The 17,005-nt window shown below is 46.5% G+C and overlaps 1 protein-coding gene across 2 annotated transcripts in view; it reads right to left on the reverse strand.

Annotated features, from left to right (window-relative positions):
- Positions 1 to 15,471, reverse strand: part of POM121C (POM121 transmembrane nucleoporin C) — an 18,405-nt gene extending 2,934 nt beyond the window's left edge. Inside the window, exons 1-11 of one of the 2 annotated variants that reach the window (XM_010854307.1) lie at positions 14,897 to 15,471; positions 13,802 to 13,867; positions 13,348 to 13,506; positions 11,677 to 11,757; positions 9,952 to 10,126; positions 6,354 to 6,445; positions 5,194 to 5,267; positions 4,429 to 4,553; positions 4,212 to 4,314; positions 3,807 to 3,983; positions 587 to 2,248 (exon numbers count right to left, since the gene is read on the reverse strand). In XM_010854307.1, coding sequence (XP_010852609.1) covers positions 587 to 2,248; positions 3,807 to 3,983; positions 4,212 to 4,314; positions 4,429 to 4,553; positions 5,194 to 5,267; positions 6,354 to 6,445; positions 9,952 to 10,126; positions 11,677 to 11,757; positions 13,348 to 13,506; positions 13,802 to 13,867; positions 14,897 to 15,462 — 3,280 coding nt within the window. In that variant the 5' untranslated portion in view covers positions 15,463 to 15,471. Of the gene's footprint in view, positions 1 to 586; positions 2,249 to 3,806; positions 3,984 to 4,211; positions 4,315 to 4,428; positions 4,554 to 5,193; positions 5,268 to 6,353; positions 6,446 to 9,951; positions 10,127 to 11,676; positions 11,758 to 13,347; positions 13,507 to 13,801; positions 14,018 to 14,896 lie in introns of both variants that reach the window. The other variant, XM_010854306.1, reaches the window with a different exon arrangement.
- Positions 15,472 to 17,005: the final 1,534 nt, after the last annotated feature.

Genomic DNA, 17,005 nt, shown 5'->3' on the forward strand with positions numbered 1-17,005 from the left:
TGGCTGGGGGGTGGTGGGGGGGTGGAAGGCAGATTTCTGCCACTCAAGCTTTCCCTCCCCTCCCTCTCCCACCTCATCACCACCATTGCTCCAGACCCCACCTCCCCCATGGGCACTGACTCTGCGCCCACCTCCCCAGAACACCTGGCCACCACCCATCCCACTGTACTTGCTTCAGATTCAACAGGTTGGCTTCACCAGCTACCACTTAATTCAGGCCTACATGTCACAACTGAACATGGCTGGGAAAACAGCAGTGCTGACGGGCCTCACTCACAACATCGTGAGCGTGTGACGCTGCCTATGATGCTACACCCTCTCCCCAGCTCCGAAGCGACTACTTGGGAGGTCCTGCGAGGCCCTCTCACACCCGCCTCCACCCACACCCCAAACCCTCCTCGTCACAGTCTCGGAGATTAAGTCCATTACTTTCTCAGAAAGGCATTCCTCTGCACTCAGTAATCACGTATTTTACCAAGAAACTGATACTGTATTGATGCATTTAATGCCCATCTCCTTACTACCCCTACATAAAGCTCCAAAGAGTGGACGCTGCCCAGTGGGCCAAGTCAACTCGTGATCATACCTCCAAACACAGGTTTGCTGTCCGGCGTGCTGGTCACACTGAAGGCAAAGGACGTGGTCTGGCTGGGCGTGCCCAAGCTGTTCTGACTCAAGCCTCCCCCAAAAGGTGCTGTGCTGCCAGTGGCCCCACTCTGTCCTGCCCCGAAGCCGAACGCTCCAGAGGCAGCACCGGTGCCCGGGGTGGCCACACTCATCCCAAAGGCCCCGCTCCCAGCCAGGGTGGCTGGTCCCCCAAACATGAAGGGCGATGGTGTCGTGCCGCCGAACACCGAGCCGCTGGTCCCGCTGCTGGTAGTCTGGGTGGTAGCGCCAAAGCCAGAGGTGGTGGCCGCACCAAAGGAGAAAACAGCTGTGGCGCTGCCAAAGGCCGGCCGGGTGGTGGCGGAGGTGCCGAAGGCGGAGGGTGTGGCTTTCAGACTGCCAAACGCCGGCTGCGCGGCGCCGCCGAACGCTGGCTGGGCTGGGGTCGGCACTGGGGTCGCAGTCGGGGCTGGGGCCGCAGAGTTACCAAAAGTGAAAGAGCTGCCAAAGCTGGGCACGAGAGCCGGCTTGGCAGCCCCCTGAGGCTGCCCCTCAGCGGCCCCGAAGGTGGGCTGGGGGTTGGCGCCTGGGTAGGATGGGAGAGGGGGCTTGGCGCCCGAGGCAAAGGGAATGTTGAAGGCTGGGGTGGCGGTGCTGCTGAACGTCAGCGTGGGCTGGCCGGTGGTGGCTGGAGCGGAGGGGCTGAGGCTGCTGCCAAAACCACCGAAGCCAGTGCTGCTGCTGCTGCTGCTGCTGGGGGCTGTCTGAGGGGCACTGGGAAGTGACTGGCCAAAGGTGGTGACTGATGTGGAGGCGGGCATGGCGGGAGGCTTGCCAAATTGGAATATGGAGCCCCCAGCTGGGGTGAAGCTGGCACCAGAAGTCGGGGGAGTCCCAAAGAGGAAGGGCTGGGAGGCGGAAGCAGTGGTGCTGGTCACGCTGCTGAGGGTGCTGGTCACGCTGCTCACACCGAAGCTGAACGAGGGCTTCGGAGCAGAGTCTGTGGAGGTGCTGGCTGTGGTCACGGAAGTCACTGTGGAGGTGGCAGTGGCCTGGCCGGTGAAGAGAGGGGCACTCGTGGTAGTGGCCAGAGTAGCTGTTTGCTTCAAGAAGGGAGTTAGCCCGGGCACAGATGTGGGTGGCCCCACACTGCTAAAGATTGGCTTGAAAGCGGGGGCTGTGCTGCTGGCAGTCGTGGGGAGGGCCGAGCTGGAAGATGCCACAGCCGTGACCGTGGAAGGGCTAGAGGGCAAGGGGTCCCCACTCTCGCTTTTCAGGGGGGCCACAAAAATGGGCCTGAACATGGGCGATGCTGAAGACGCAGCAGGGGCTACAGAAGCAGGAGGGCTGGCAGCTGGGGTGCTCAGCATTCCAAACAGGATACTCTGCTTGGGGCTGGGAGGCGGGGTGGACAGGGCCTGGGATTTGGTGGACGTATCAGCCGAAGGGGCCGGAGGGGACTTGGCGGCATCGGTGACGGGTCCTGGGGAAGAAGCCGGGGTCAGCCCCAAGACAGTAGTGGTGGATCTGGAGTCGGAGGAGGTGGCTGGAAGGGCTCCTGACTGTGAGGAGCTCAGAGAGGCCAGAGGACTGGGTGTCTTCGGGGGCGAATCGGCCACAGTGCTGGTCACTCCAGCAGGTTCTGTGGAGAAAGAAAGTGGAGAAAGCAAATTTGAAATACTTCAGATGTGACAGTGTGGCGAATCGGCCACAGTGGTGGTCACTCCAGCAGGCTCTGTGGGAAAGAAAGTGGAGAAAGCAAATCTGGAATACTTCAGATGTGACGGTGCTCAAAGCCCAGCACAGTGCTCGGGATTCAACAGTCAACAATTACGACTAAATCCATGTCACAGAACTTAAAAGTGTTCATTCCTGAAAACATGTCAGTGTTTGTAATCTCCACCCTTCACAGATCATAAGAAAGACTTCAGAAGAGGATAAAAAGTGGGCCCTGTTGGGGATTACATGTACAGAAATGAAGAAAATTCCAATCACCTGAACTTAAGTCCACTTAATAATCTAGATACACCTTATATAGCTAACAAAGATGCACTGGCCTGTATTCACCTGCCAGGTCCAAGTAGAGAGCATATAGCATGAATGAGGAGGTGGTCTCTGAGCCATCTGATACCTGACACATTCTACGATACGGTACAGTGCGGCAGAGGAGTGTGTGTATATGCAGTGCCAGGAAGGCTGAACAGCAACAGACCTTGGCAACTTCGAGAAGAGTAATGTTACCTTGTGACCGTAGTCTAAGCGTGGGATAAGACATCCTAACCATGTGATCACTGACACTTCCGGGATACCTCACGAGGTCAGCGTTATTTTCTCATCTTACAGATGATGACAAACAAGGCTCAGAGGAGCTGAGGGACTGGGTTTCAAGTCAAGAGCCACTTGGTGACCAAAACTAAGCTGCCTCCCTCAGCTCTGAGTGTTGCAGCCCTTCCCTAAAACTGATGACAACTTCTAAAGCGCTTAGGCCTGCACCAGCTCTGGTTGGAGGAGCTAGAACAGGGTTAGCCTTTAGGACAATTCCCAGGAATTGATGAGCATGGTGCTTTTACTTCTTTAAAAAATTTTTTTATTAAATTACTTGGCTGTGTTTGGGCTTTCTCTAGTGGCAGCGAGCGGGGGCTACTCCTGGTTGTGGTGCGTGGGCTTCTCACTGTGGTGGCTTCTTTTGCTGTGAAGCAGGGGCTCCAGCACCCAAGCTCAGCAGCTGTGGCTCACAGGTCCTAGAGCACGTGGGCTTAGCTGCCCTGCAGGATGTGGAATCTTCCCGGACCAGGGATCAAATCTGAGTCCCTGTACATGTGAGTACAGTCACATGTACACCCGTGGCTGATTCATGTCAATGTACAGCAAAAACCACCACAATATCGTAAAGTAATTAGCCTCCAATTAAAATAACTAATTAAAAAAAAAAATCTGAGTCCCTGCACTGGCAGGTAGACTCTTCCCACCCATATACCACCAGGGAAGTGCTGGCACTTACACTTCTACCTAAACCAAGGCTGATGTCATCACACGCGCCAAAGCAAGCTCTCCTGGGAACTCCCTGGCAGCCCAGTAGTTAGGACTCCACGCTTCCACTGCAGCGGTCTGGGTTTGATGCCTGGTCAGGGGATTAAGATCCTACAAGCTGTGTGGTGTGACCAAAAAACAAACAAAACAAAGTAAGCTCTCCCACTCACCAGGGAGGGAAGGTAGCCCCGGGGAATTCTGCATCTTCTTCAAGCTCTCCAAAAGTGGGTTAGCGCTAGGGGCTTGGAGGGTGGTTGGGGATGAAGCAGTCCCAGCGGCAGGCAGGGTCAAAGTGAAGGAAGACTGACCGGCAGGTGGGGCCTCGGTAACAGAGGTCGAGGCAGCGTCTAGGGACGAAAGAAAAGATGACACTGTTTGGGAACTCTTTCCAGTTGCGTATCACGGAGCACGGGAAGTCTGGGGCCTCGGTACAACTCACAAAGGTTTCCCTTCAATGCTCACCATTCTCCAGATTCCACTGAGGGCCCAAATGGATTTCCCACATGAGAAAGACCAAAATAAAACCCAAGGAGACAAAGCCTCTCTGGAGTGGGAAACTGATCTATATTCCTTACCAGTCTTATCCTCTAAGACTTTGTTAAACCATTGTAACGAAGCTTTCTTTTCCAAGTCCAAGTCCTCAGCAGTGATCGAATAACCAAGCTGGGGAGGTGGAGGCTACCAAAGAGAAAAAGAAGTTGTTAATCAGGAGAAACTGTAAGAATCCTGTATTTAGCCTTCCTAAGGTAGAGCTAAGCTGGGGTGGGCAGAAGTAGAGGGACAGGACCATACCAAGGTCAGCTGGTCTCCTCGCCTGGAGGGCAGCAGCTGAACCTTCCGTTTACGCTGCCCGGAGCTGCCAGGTGTTGATGGGGAATTCCATGAGTTCTGCTTCTTCCCTGTGGTTGGATCTGCAACTAAAGAAAGACTTAATCTTCTTCTCTGCCAGAAATGGACAGGTTATCTATCTCCTGTTTTTAACACGGAATTCTCACTGGGTATCTCTGAAAGATTCTATTTTCCATGATTTGGGCTCTTGGATGGTGTTTGCTAGACTACTTCTAATAGTCAAGAGGATATAAAGGGAGAATTGCTCCAAATCAAAGTATACAACTACTTCTGTTGTTCAGTCATGTCCAACTCTTTGCAACCCTATGGACTGTAGCCTGCCAGGGTCTTCTGTCCATGGGATTTTTCAGGCAAGAATACTGGTGTAGGTTGCCATTTCCTTCTCCAGGAGATCTTCCCTACCCATGGATTAAACCTGTGTCTCCTGTATTAGCAGGTGGATTCTTTACCACTGAGCCATCAGGGAAGCCCAGAAAACTGCTTACTGGACAATAGTCATCTGGACTGCTCACAGATACCTCAACCTAAACTTATCCATAGCCTACTGTTATCACATATTATACTGTATTTCTCTGAGTCACCTTTCTCCCTTACCTGACTATAAACCTCTGAAAGACAGAAACATCTCTCTCTGTATCCACCAGGCCCTTGACAAAGCAATGCTCAATACTTCCACCAATAGCCGCTCTACTGCACTCATCAACTTACTCTTTTCTCCCTGGGACTCCTTGTCTGTTACCAATGGAGTTGAAGAACTAGAATGATGAGAAAGCTCCTCTTCTCTGTAGGAGAAAAAGGCACAATTAAGTTTAGAAAGATTTGCTGACAGAAAGTACTGGATAACTTCCTATACCTGCTTGCCTACCAACTGGTCTAGAACTACCATGATTTAGGACCTCAGTAGGCCAGGACAAAAAAAAAATAGAAGTCAAAAGAAAATCCCAATAGAAATGAATGGAGGCAGTTTATGGAAGCCATGGAGAAAGCTTTGTCTTAAAACAACCACACATCAACACTTTTCAAAACCTTACTTACAGCCCACCAAGTTCCTAAAAGTTCTAGTCACACGTCTGATCCCTAAATTTGACCACAGGTACCCAGAGGGGCGGCTGGAGTCCAGAATGTGAAGTCTGCTGCCCACTGACATCATCCACTCTGTCTGCTCTGTTCCGTACGGTCTCTACTCCTGCACCCCCATCACTCACAGTACAGTGTCGGGGAGAGAGCCAGAGGCCTCTACAGTTGGGAACAGAAGAATGGTAAGAGATGACAGCGACTCAGGTGGGCAGTTCACTGTCCTCTACATGCTGATTTCTTCAGTCCTCCAAATCAGAGCTGAGGAAAACCCAAGAGCCAAGTAAATGTCCCTCCTTTCCTGCCCCTCTCATTAATCCATGCAGCAAATAATAATGGATTCAGTTCAGTCGCTCAGTTGTGTCCGACTCTTTGCGACCTCATGGACTGCAGCACACCAGGCCTCCCTGTGCATCACCACCTCCTGTTTACCCAAACTCAAGTCTGTTGAGTTGGTGAACCATCCAACCATCTCATCCTCTGTCGTCCCCTTCTCCTCCTGCCCTCAACCTTTCCCAGCATCAGGGTCTTTTCCAATGAGTCAACTCTTCGCATGAGGTGGCCAAAGTACTGGAGTTTTAGCTTTAGCATCATTCCTCCCAAAGAAATCCCAGGGCTGATCTCCTTTAGAATGGACTGGTTGGATGTCCTTGTAGTCCAAGAGTCTTCTCCAACACCACAGTTCAAAAGCATCAATTCTTCGGTGCTCAGCTTTCTTTACAGTCCAACTCTCACATCCATACACGATTACTGGAAAACCCATAGCCTTGACTAGATGGACCTGATTACCTTACCTTACTTTCTTTGCTGGCCTCTCTGGTGTCTGGGAGCGGGATGAGGCTGGGCTAGAGAATGGAGATGAACTGGGACCACTCCTCTTCCACAGCTAAAAGTCAAATACAAGTAAGATTGACCCTGGTTGATAGTTTATCATCCGACCTTTGATAAAGTTCTGTTCATCACTGCATATAACATCTCCTTTTAAGTAACTTAAGAAAAAGTATGAAGAACTAATGGCATGCTAACTAATAAAAGTAGAACGGAAGAATGTACTTTTGGCATTATGTTACAAAAAAGGATGTCACAATCACTTAACAGTTTAGAGCTAAGATGTACGTATAAGTTTGCTCCATATTATCTATGGAAACAATAAAAGTCAACTAAGAAACTGTTCCAACGAAGACAACCTAGTAAACTAGTTTAGTTTTGGTCTCATTAAATTTTCAGTTTTACTTCATTAACTTTATTTTTAAAAATACATTATCATGACATTTATGACTTCTGTAACATTAGTGGTATTTATCATTATATGATAATTATCCATACATCTGTCTCCTCACCAAGCGGAGTTCCCTGATATCAAGGGTAGTCTGGGGACTTCCCTGGTGGTCCAGTGATTAAGAATATGCCTTGCAATGCAAGGGACACTGGTTCAATCCCTGGTCCATGAAGATCCCACATGCTGTGAAGCAACTAAGCCTGTGCACCACAACTACTGAGCCCATGTGTTGCAGTTACCAAAGCCTATGCACCTTAGTGCCTGTGCTCCACATAAGAGAAGCCACTGCAATGAGAAGCGATGAAGAGCAGCCCCTGCTTGCTGCAACTAGAGAAAGCCCACAAACAACGAAGACCCACCATGGCCAAAAAATAAAATAAATTCCAACAAGTACACAGTAAAAATTTCCTTCCTATTTCAACAGTTATTACCAGTTTCTAATATATCCTGTCAAAATTACTCTATACACATCAAAAGATGAAAGAAATCGCAGGATGAATAGAGGACACTATACACAGCGCTGCACTATGCGTTTTAAAAAAATATACTTTGAGACCATTTACAGCAGTACCTATTAAAACTGCCCTATTCTTTTTAACAGTTATATAGTATTTCAACTTACAGAAATATGGTAAGTTATTCAACCAGTCCCTGAAAAAGACATGCTTACATTGCTTCCCAGCTTCTACTATTAAAACGATGGCACAATCAACATCCTCATGCATGTCTCTGACTGTATGTGTAGGGTTAATTCCTAAAAGTAAACCTGCCGGATCTAAGGGCATGTGCATCTCTACTGTTGATAACGCTGCCACCCCACCCTGTAGGGAACTGTACCAAGTGATGCTCCCAACCAGCAATGCATGAGAAGCCCGTTTTTCTTGTTCTTTGGCCATGCCACAAGGCTTGCTAGATCTTAGTTCCCCTACCAGGGATCAAACTGGGGCCCCAGCAGTGAAAACACCGAGTCCTAACCATTGAACAACCAAGGAAATCCCCATTTTGCAACCTGCTAAACCTTCTAAAACAGACTAGAGTGGCAATACCCACAGACTGATACTAACATCAAAAAGGAAACCACCAGACTTCATCTATTCCTGACAAGATGCAATCCAAAATACGTGTGTGTGTGGTTAGTCAGTCATCTCTGACTCTTTGTGACCCCCATGGACTGTAGCCCCCCAGGTTCCTCTTTTCCTGGGATTTTCCAAGCAAGAACACTGGAGTGGGTTGCCATCTCCTCCTCCTGATCCAGGATCTTCCTGACCCAGGGATTGAACCCATGTCTCTGGGGTATCCTGCATTGACAGGCAGATTCTTTAGCACTGAGCCACCTGGGAAACCCTAACCCAAAGTACACAGTACCAAAAAAAAGAAAAAAATCGAAGTACACAGTACCACCTGTGCAATATTCTGCCAAATTAACTGAACTTATATGTAATTAAGCCTCGGAAAACAGGGGATAGAGTGTAAGTTAAAATGACACCATGATGATGCAAACTTAATCCAAAATATGGGAAATCCTACAGAACAAAACCATCTACTTTTTTCAAAAGCATGAAAAAAAAAAAACAGTAACAGTAGTAGTATAGATTAAAAGAGCCTAAGAGAAATATGAACCAAATGTCATCAATTGGTTTTTGGTCCCTGATTCAAACAGTGTAACTGCAATAAGACAGTTTATGGTTGTAAGTGCAATTTAAATGTGAAGTGATATTAGCTAATATTAAATAGCTATTATAAATCGTTTAAGAGGAATAATGGTATTGTACTTATTAATGTGAAAAAAAATCTAAAAATATACCGAAGGACCTATAGCTGAAATGACATGTTTGCAGTTTGTTGTTTTTTGCTTATTTTAACTTGTCTTCATGTCTGTGCATTTATTTTTGCTGTGCTGGTCTTTGCTGCTCTGAAGGACTCGTCTTGCTGCAGTGCACAAGCTTCTCCTTGTGGTGACTTCTCTAGCTGTGGCTGGCGGGCTCCAGAGCAGGGCTCCTTAGCTGTGGTGTGTGGACTTGTTGCCCTGCGGCATGTGGAATCTTCCCAAACCAGGGACTGAACCCATGTCCCCTGCATTGGCAGGCAAATTCTTAACCACTGGACTACCAGGGAAGTCCTCAATTTACTTTAAAACGTTAACAGCAAAACAAATGGGGGGCAGAGGTTGATGGAACATGATTGACAAAATGCTGTTAACTAGTAAAGCTACATGGAGGTCTGTCATGGCATTTTCTTTTTGTGTACGTTTGAAATCTGACATAAGAAGATTTTTAAAATAGGGATAATGAGTGTATACTTAATACGCCTGCTGTCATGATTACATGAGGAAGTGTATGTAAAGTGCTTGGTTAGTAGAGGGGCTGGCCCAGAGAAAGTGCTCAAGGTAAAGGCTGTTATTGTCCTTTTAGCATCCCTACAACTGAGACCTTCATCTTTCATTTACATCACTCTAAGAGCCTTCTGGATTAACTTAACTCAAAATTTTTCTCCCCTCGAAAATCTTCCTCCACAATAAGCTTTCTTTTTACTTGGCTACTATAGATTATTAAACAGGCACTGAAATGGGTACTTTTCAAACACTACCTTCAGTCTTTACAATAATCCTTCAGAAATGAGAAATACTGATTAGCCCAAAGCCCCAGAGCTACTGTCAGAGCCAAGACTGGAACCCACATCTGGATATCTGTGTGGTAGCAAAGCTTGCTCTGTTCCCTAAGCTATATACTACATTCTCTTTCTAAAAAAGAGAATGATAACATTTTAAAAATTTCATCAAATTCTCAACGCCCAGAGGATAAATTTCTTTTATGGTCCAATGCAATCTGGACTACTTGATCTACCTGTTGATAAAATTAGTATCATCCACTGAGTTATGCACCTCTCGCCCATTTATCTGCAGTAACAGCTCTGTCTTGTACCCAGTTCCCACACACGACTGCTCTACTTTTGGAGCTTTCTATTCTGCTCCACTGGTCCGTAGTTATCACTCGAGTGTTTGTATCTGTTGGTAGTAATACCAGTATCTGATGGTAGAAGGTGGGAGTGAACACTGGCTGATCGATTAATTAGTGCTGGGAACCCATGTCTCCCACAGCACAGGGTGAATGTACCTGAGAGAGACCACGCGTGGAGCTGTAGGAACTGGCGATGGCGTTGCGGCTGGAGCTGGGGATGCCGCCTGTGCACGTGCTGCTTGTCAAGGAGCTCACAGAAGAGGTGCGCGATCTCTTATTCAGGTGATCATCTGAGTTCTGTGAATTAAGACCTCTCTTCAGAGACCCAGGCCTAAGAAGAAGGGGAGAAGACAGTTGGATGCATTATTAAAGACATTTTTTTAAGGTTGTGTCCATGGACATAGAATCTTTCTTTAAAAAAAAAATCAGTTAAAAAAAATGCTCTTAATTTTATTATTAACAATTTGGCTAAATATATCTGACAGTCAGGAAAAGAAAGTCAAGTATTTTAAAAATCAAAAGTGTGAGTCCACTGCCTAACATTCTAGAAGATGCACACTAATCTATATGACAGAAAACAAATCAGCGGACACCTGGAGATCGGGGCAAGCTGAAAGGAGGTATTACTAAGGGACACAGGAAAATTTTTGGAAGTGACAGTATGTTCATTATCTTGACTGTCGTGATGGTTTCACAGCTGTATGCATGTCACAACTTATCAAACTGTATACTTTAAACAGGCAGATTATTCGCCAATTATAACTGGATAAAACTTTTAAAAAAAACATCAGAGTTAGGAGGAATGAACTATCTTTTCTAAACTTTCAACTAAACAGAAATTCCCTATACCTCTTTCCTATGGAAGAGCCATTCAATCTCTGTTATGATACCAAACCACAGACCAGTTTGTTCTTATACTGGATGAAAATGCTTTTCCCTCTAACTTGGATACACTCGCCAATGGATACTACTTGGAGTTGTGCTGAGCAAGGTGTTTTTCTTTTTTGACCTGACAGTCCTTCCATTTTTTGGAGTGAAGTTAAAGTGAAAGTGAAGTTGCTCAGTCGTGTCTGACTCTTTGCGACCCCATGGACTACAGCCTACCAGGTTCCTCTGTCCATGGGATTTTCCAGACAAAAGTACTGGAGTGGGGTGCCATTTCCTTCTCCAGGAGATCTTCCCAACCCAGGGATTGAACCCAGTCTCCCGCATTGTAGGTAGACGCTTTAACCCTCTGAGCCACCAATATCCAAATTTCCTTATTCTCCTTGAGATTGTTCATCTCTGGGCTAGTATTTATACACCTTCGTCCACCACCCCATAAGATTTTGGTGTACATCCTCTCTTACAGTGTAGTACACCAAACCAAACACACTCCACTGACAATCCAAGCAGAAGTTAGAGAAGCAGGACTATCACTACCCAGCCTCATGTCAGTTTCTGTTCTATCAGCATAGATAGGAGCACATTAGCTTTTTTGGGCAGCCATACTATACTACTAGCTCAGATTAAGCGGATCAATTCTTTCTCAAATGTATTTAAACTCAAATGTAGAGATGTAATATTTTATCTTCAATTTCATATCATCGCATTTTATCCATTGCACCAACCTTGTGAGCATCTGTTCATACACTTGGTTATTAAATATATTTATAAACCCTCTTAGCTTTAGCATATTTTGTCCATACTAGTGAAAAAACATTAAAAGGAATTAGAAGATAATTGTGGCAAGCTACTCAAAACGTTCCTCTCTGATTTCAAAGATGTGAACCTGAATTAATAAAGCAATACAAAAGCAAAGAAGAAAGTCAACGAGACAATTAATTCTGATAAAGCCCCTTTTCCAAACAGTGTACATCTCATCCACGGATTTTCACTTACTTAGGCACAAAAGAAGCAGGGACTCCATTGGCCACAAGGGGCTCAAACGCTGAATGTCCGCTCCCACTGCTATCATGGCGTCTGTGACAAATCAAAAAACTCTCAATTAAATGAAATTACTTCTCCCCCGGCCCCAAATCATATTCCCATATTCTTGGGACTTTATACTATTTCTATGGAGCGCAGGTTCCCTGCGAGACAAAAAGAGGGATGCTTCAACCACAAAGATTCCAAAAGTTAAATTTATCCTAAGATTTAGGGCAGTAAGCAAAATATGAAAATATTTCAAGACCTTTTGAACTATTAAGTTGTTTCAATTATTTGCTAATTTCTCACCGAAGTATCAGAATCACAAATTTACCATCCTACCATACCCAAATTAAAAACAAAAACAACATTTTAGGGGTCAACCCACACTCCTGTGGTGCTCTACAGGTTAATATGACAAGTCTGTTAAAGAAAAACTTGACCTATCACATAGAAGGGCTTTGCATGGTGCACATAGTTATCACTTATTCCTATCATGGGAAAGGTAATATAGAATCCTCAAGTATAGGCTCACTAGGGTCAAGAAAAATTACCCCCTGGAGAACATGAGAAACCTAGATGAACCGTAAAGTTACTTCTTCTCCCACCTCCACACCTCCTCACCCCCTGCCACTCCTGCTTAGCTAGTTGACTTTAGGTCAAACTGCTCACATGCCAATCATATTTATTTCTAGTCATCATTACCTGATCTTTCTATGACATAAATACACTTGCATTAATATTTCCCTACTCAATTTTGTTATCTGAAGTATCAAAGCTGACCAATTTTTACCCTGTAGGATATGAACAATCTTCTCTAGGTAATGGGGCCAATGATTTTTTAGTGTGAGGCTGCTGTCTCCTTAGAGAACACTTCTTTGACCACCGTATATAAAGAAGCCCCCTTCTCACTACCCTCTGTTTATCTCTACTTGTTTATAATCTATGATTACCTTGTTTATTTTTATTATCCTTTTTCTCTGGTCTCTCTCAAACCCATGAGGACTCTATCTTGTTCAAAGCTCTATCTACTGTACCTGGAATAGGCTCTGACATATAGTGGGTGCTCCATTCACTGAACTAAAAAAACGACTGGAATCCTTAACTGACTCCTTGCAAAGCCTGTTAAAGCCTTAATAAACTGTTTACTGCATCGTCCATACAGAAAAGCAAATAATGAAGGTGGTTTTAGTCCCATTACTGACATATCTACCATACTCTAGTCCTCACTTCTGTTTGCCAAGCATTCCCCTCAGCACAATTACAACAGTGAAATTGGTGGTTACCCAAATAATTAAACACCAGGAGACTCTGAGGGGAAGACTGCAAGCATGCGCTCTCAAAAATAAAGTTTAACTGGTTTGTATCAAAAGCACAAGGTTAACCTGGCTAATAGTTGCCGGCTTATCTCTAGTACTTACGGAAAAAGCAAACTACAAAATTTATCTAACATGTGTCTCAGAAAATGAACAGCACTAATTTAAGACCTTATTATCAACCACTTCTATGAAAACCAAAGAAGGGAATCTATTAAGGGTCACAAACTGGAGCTGGTTTGTGTATCTCTGGAGAGTGACCCTATATTTCAACAAAACCTGGAAGCCCATGGGAGAAGCCTGTTAATTACTCTGCTGGTCCTGTTACCTTCTTTTATTTTCCTGGCCATCAGCAGACATTTGGTCTTCCTCCCCTACTGTCCTCTTCTTTCTCTCTTTGAGGGCATTCAGCACAGTCTCCTTCGCACACGGATCTGGGGCACTGGTCGACGGTGAAGACAGTGTTGAGTTGATCATCTGTTCTGGTCTGGAATGAAAGACACGATTCCAACATCAAGGTATTCTAATTACCAAGCCACACAGCACAGAGTTCAGTCACTGGACATCAGAAGCTAACCAGTAAACAAAAGTATAATTTTATACACTCACAGAAATCACCCTAGGCAATCAAAGATACAGTCTAAGGCAAACAAAACCAAAAGATGGTTCAATTACTAGAATCTGGGATTTCTCATTCAAATAAGCAGCTATTTCTCTTTCTCCTTTGTCAGAGAAATAACCGGAAAAGAATAAAGGAAATACAGACGTTTGACAACACTCACACTGGAGAACGAGCCAGCTTGCTATCCGGAGGCGCAATCCTCACTGTCACGGGGCTGCACACCATTCTGGAATTACGAGCAGACAGCACAGTCTTCTTGTGACAACCATTCCAGCATACTGTGGGAAGCACCCCCAGCAAGGAATACTGGGCCTGCTGGATTGGATAGCGCCTTCGAGGTGTTACTACAAACCGATGTGATAAAGTCCCACAGTCCCTGTGGAGAATGGGAGATACCAAAGAAACTTGAAGAAACATGAGAAAATTTAAATGATTGAAGAACCATGTGGGTTCAGATATTTTTCAGACGCTTTAAACTTTTTAGGCAACACAGAACACACAGTATGTTCATGGCAACTTTCCCTCGTTTCATCTAAGGGCAGAAAGTGACAGCTGCGTAACAGCTGTCCCTACTAGGACTTCCAACAATTGGAGAGGGAAATTGAAAACCTTGCCCACACAAGTAAATTACAATGGAAGAAAAGTGTGGGACGCAGGGAGGAACTTTTCAAGATGCTTCAATCTTTTATGCAATGTCAGTTATACATACTCAAAGTCAAACATTTTAAACACCTAAATGTTCATCTTCTCAACTAAATGTACTTTTCATGACTAGTATTTTCATCAAATTTTTGTATTCTTCTGAATCATCTTTATCAACTTTTATTCATCAAAGAGATGTTTCCTGGGAACACCTCTTTGATCTTGGCTAAACCACAGAATTTCAATTAGTGATCTAAAGCGGGGGGGGGTGGATCTAACAAATCATTTTTAACTACACTTGAAAAATAAATATATTTTCACGAGAGACAGGGATAGTTAATTGTTTATCAAGTATTCTGCTAAATCTATACTGCATGAAAATTCATATGGTTTTAAGAACTGAAAGGAAGGGAACCACTGTGGCATTACATCTCATTCCAAAGGTAAAGGCGGACAGGAGTGAGTAGACACGCATCAGGGTGACTAAGAGGACAAAACGACACAGAATCCACTTTGGACTTAACGGAAAAGAAAATCGGATTTAAAAGTCAAGTCCTCAACTCAAAGCCAGGCAACAGAGGAGAGGCTGTGGGTAAGATCAGGGTTATCTTACCGGTAGGAAGGCCTCCTGGAGGGTCGGAGAAGAGAAGTGGGAAGGGAAGGGTGAACTTGAACACGCTGGGGATGCGCCGACGGAGCCGGCGACGCGGTGCGGACGGGAGGGCGGCGGCCCGGCCTCTCCCGCAGGTCCCTGGCCTCCGGGGCGGGGGCAGGCTGCGGGGGGCCGGGCTTGCCCAGGTAACTGCCCATGAGGAGCAGTTCAGCGGGGTCGGGTCCTTCGAGAGGGCTCCGCGGCTCTAAGAGATTTCCGTTTGCTGCCGATTTGGCAGGAGGCGAGGCGAGCAGTGTTCGCTGACGCCGCGCGTTCCAAACGAGCGAGGAGAGCGCGCGCGAACCTCGGGGCTCGCGGCTCAGTCCCCACCAGGCCGCAGTAGCCCCCACAGCCAGCCAGGCCAGGGCAGCCGCCGCCGGCACCAGGTACAGCACGAGGCCGAGCAGCGACAGGCCGAGAAGCGCCGCCCCGGCCGGCCGGCCACAGCCCCAGCCGCGGCCCTCCCTGATACTCGCTATCGGCCGCCGTCGGTTGCCTCCTCCAGCCGCCGCAGCCGCCGGAGACATCGCGGCTCCGCGCCGCGGAGAAGACTTAAATATCCCAGCGTGCACCGCGCCGCGCGCCGCGTCGCCGCGCGCCGACTACGTCACTGCGCACGCGACGCGGACGCGCGACTGCGACGGGAAACGTTACTGCTTGGCAACGCGCTAGACCCGACCAGTTTCAGAAAACGCCGCCTGGCGCTACAGCGAGTTCTGATTCTGGACGTCTCCCGCCTGTCCGCACAGCGCCCAGCCAGAGATGAGCCTTTCGGAAGAATCACGTTAAGAATAAAAGCGCTGGAAAACGACTACTCACGTAATGTTTATTTCCTAGAAAGTTAAACACCCTATAAGAGATTATCAGCCACTCTTCACAAGTGCTACCTGAGGTTGAGAGTTTTTTGAGTTACTCTGTTTTCCGCCAAAGTATAAACTGCTAAAGGGAGTTGACTTTAACAGCAATAAAAAGAAGCAAGGCCAACATTCACCATCCTCCTTAAAGGTGGATCTAGTACCAATAAGGAGAAGGCAATGGCACCCCACTCCAGTACTGTTGCCTGGAGAGTCCCATGGATGGAGAAGCCTGGTGGGCTGCAGTCCATGGGGTCGCTAGGAGTCGGACACGACTGAGCGACTTCGCTTTCACTTTTCACTTTCATGCATTGGAGAAGGAAATGGCAACCCACTCCAGTGTTCTTGCCTGGAGAATCTCAGGGACGGTGGAGCCTGGTGGCTGCCGTCTATGGGGTCACACAGAGTTGGACACGACTGAAGTGACTTAGCATAGCATAGGATAGTACCAATAAAAGGGCTTCCCTGACGGCTCATTGGTAAAGAATCCGCCTGCAATGCAAGAGACGAGGGTTCTATCCCTGGGTCAGGAAGATTCCCTGGAGGAGGAAATGGCAACCCACTCCAGTATTCTTGACTGGAAAACCCATGGACAGAGGAGTCTGGCAGGCTACAGTCCATGGGGTCTCATAGAGTCGGACACGACTGAGCACACACGCAGTACTAGTAAATTCTCGATTGAACAGGCTAAAAGTCTAATAAACTGCAGATCAGACCTGAAGCTGTAATAAAATAAGTTTGCCTTTCTGCAGTACACATTTATAAATGGGGACAAAATTAATTAAAGTGTTGTGTCCAACTCTCTGGGAGTCCATGGACCAAAGCCAATCAGCCTCCTCAATCCATGGGTATCCTGCATTGCAGGCTGATTCTTTACCATCTGAGCCACCAGGGAAGCCCCATAAATTGGGGCAATTACCTACCAAATTTCCCATCATCCTTAGGATTTGTGATCAATTTAACTGTGTTAAGTTTGGTGGCCTAAGAAAGTAGATTAGTGTTTGTGGAGGACTGGGTAAAGAATAGCAAGAAGAGACAAGAAAGCCTTCCTCAGTGACCAATGCAAAGAAATAGAGGAAAACAACAGAATGGGGAAGACTAGAGATCTCTTCAAGAAAATTAGAGATACCAAGGGAACATTTCATGCAAAGATGGGCTTGATAAAGGACAGAAATGGTATGGACCTAACAGAAGCAGAAGATATTAAGAAGAGGGG

The sequence above is a fragment of the Bison bison genome, unplaced genomic scaffold (genome assembly GCF_000754665.1).
Source record: "Bison bison bison isolate TAMUID 2011002044 unplaced genomic scaffold, Bison_UMD1.0 scf7180017864340, whole genome shotgun sequence".
NCBI classification, from domain to species: Eukaryota; Metazoa; Chordata; class Mammalia; order Artiodactyla; family Bovidae; genus Bison; species Bison bison.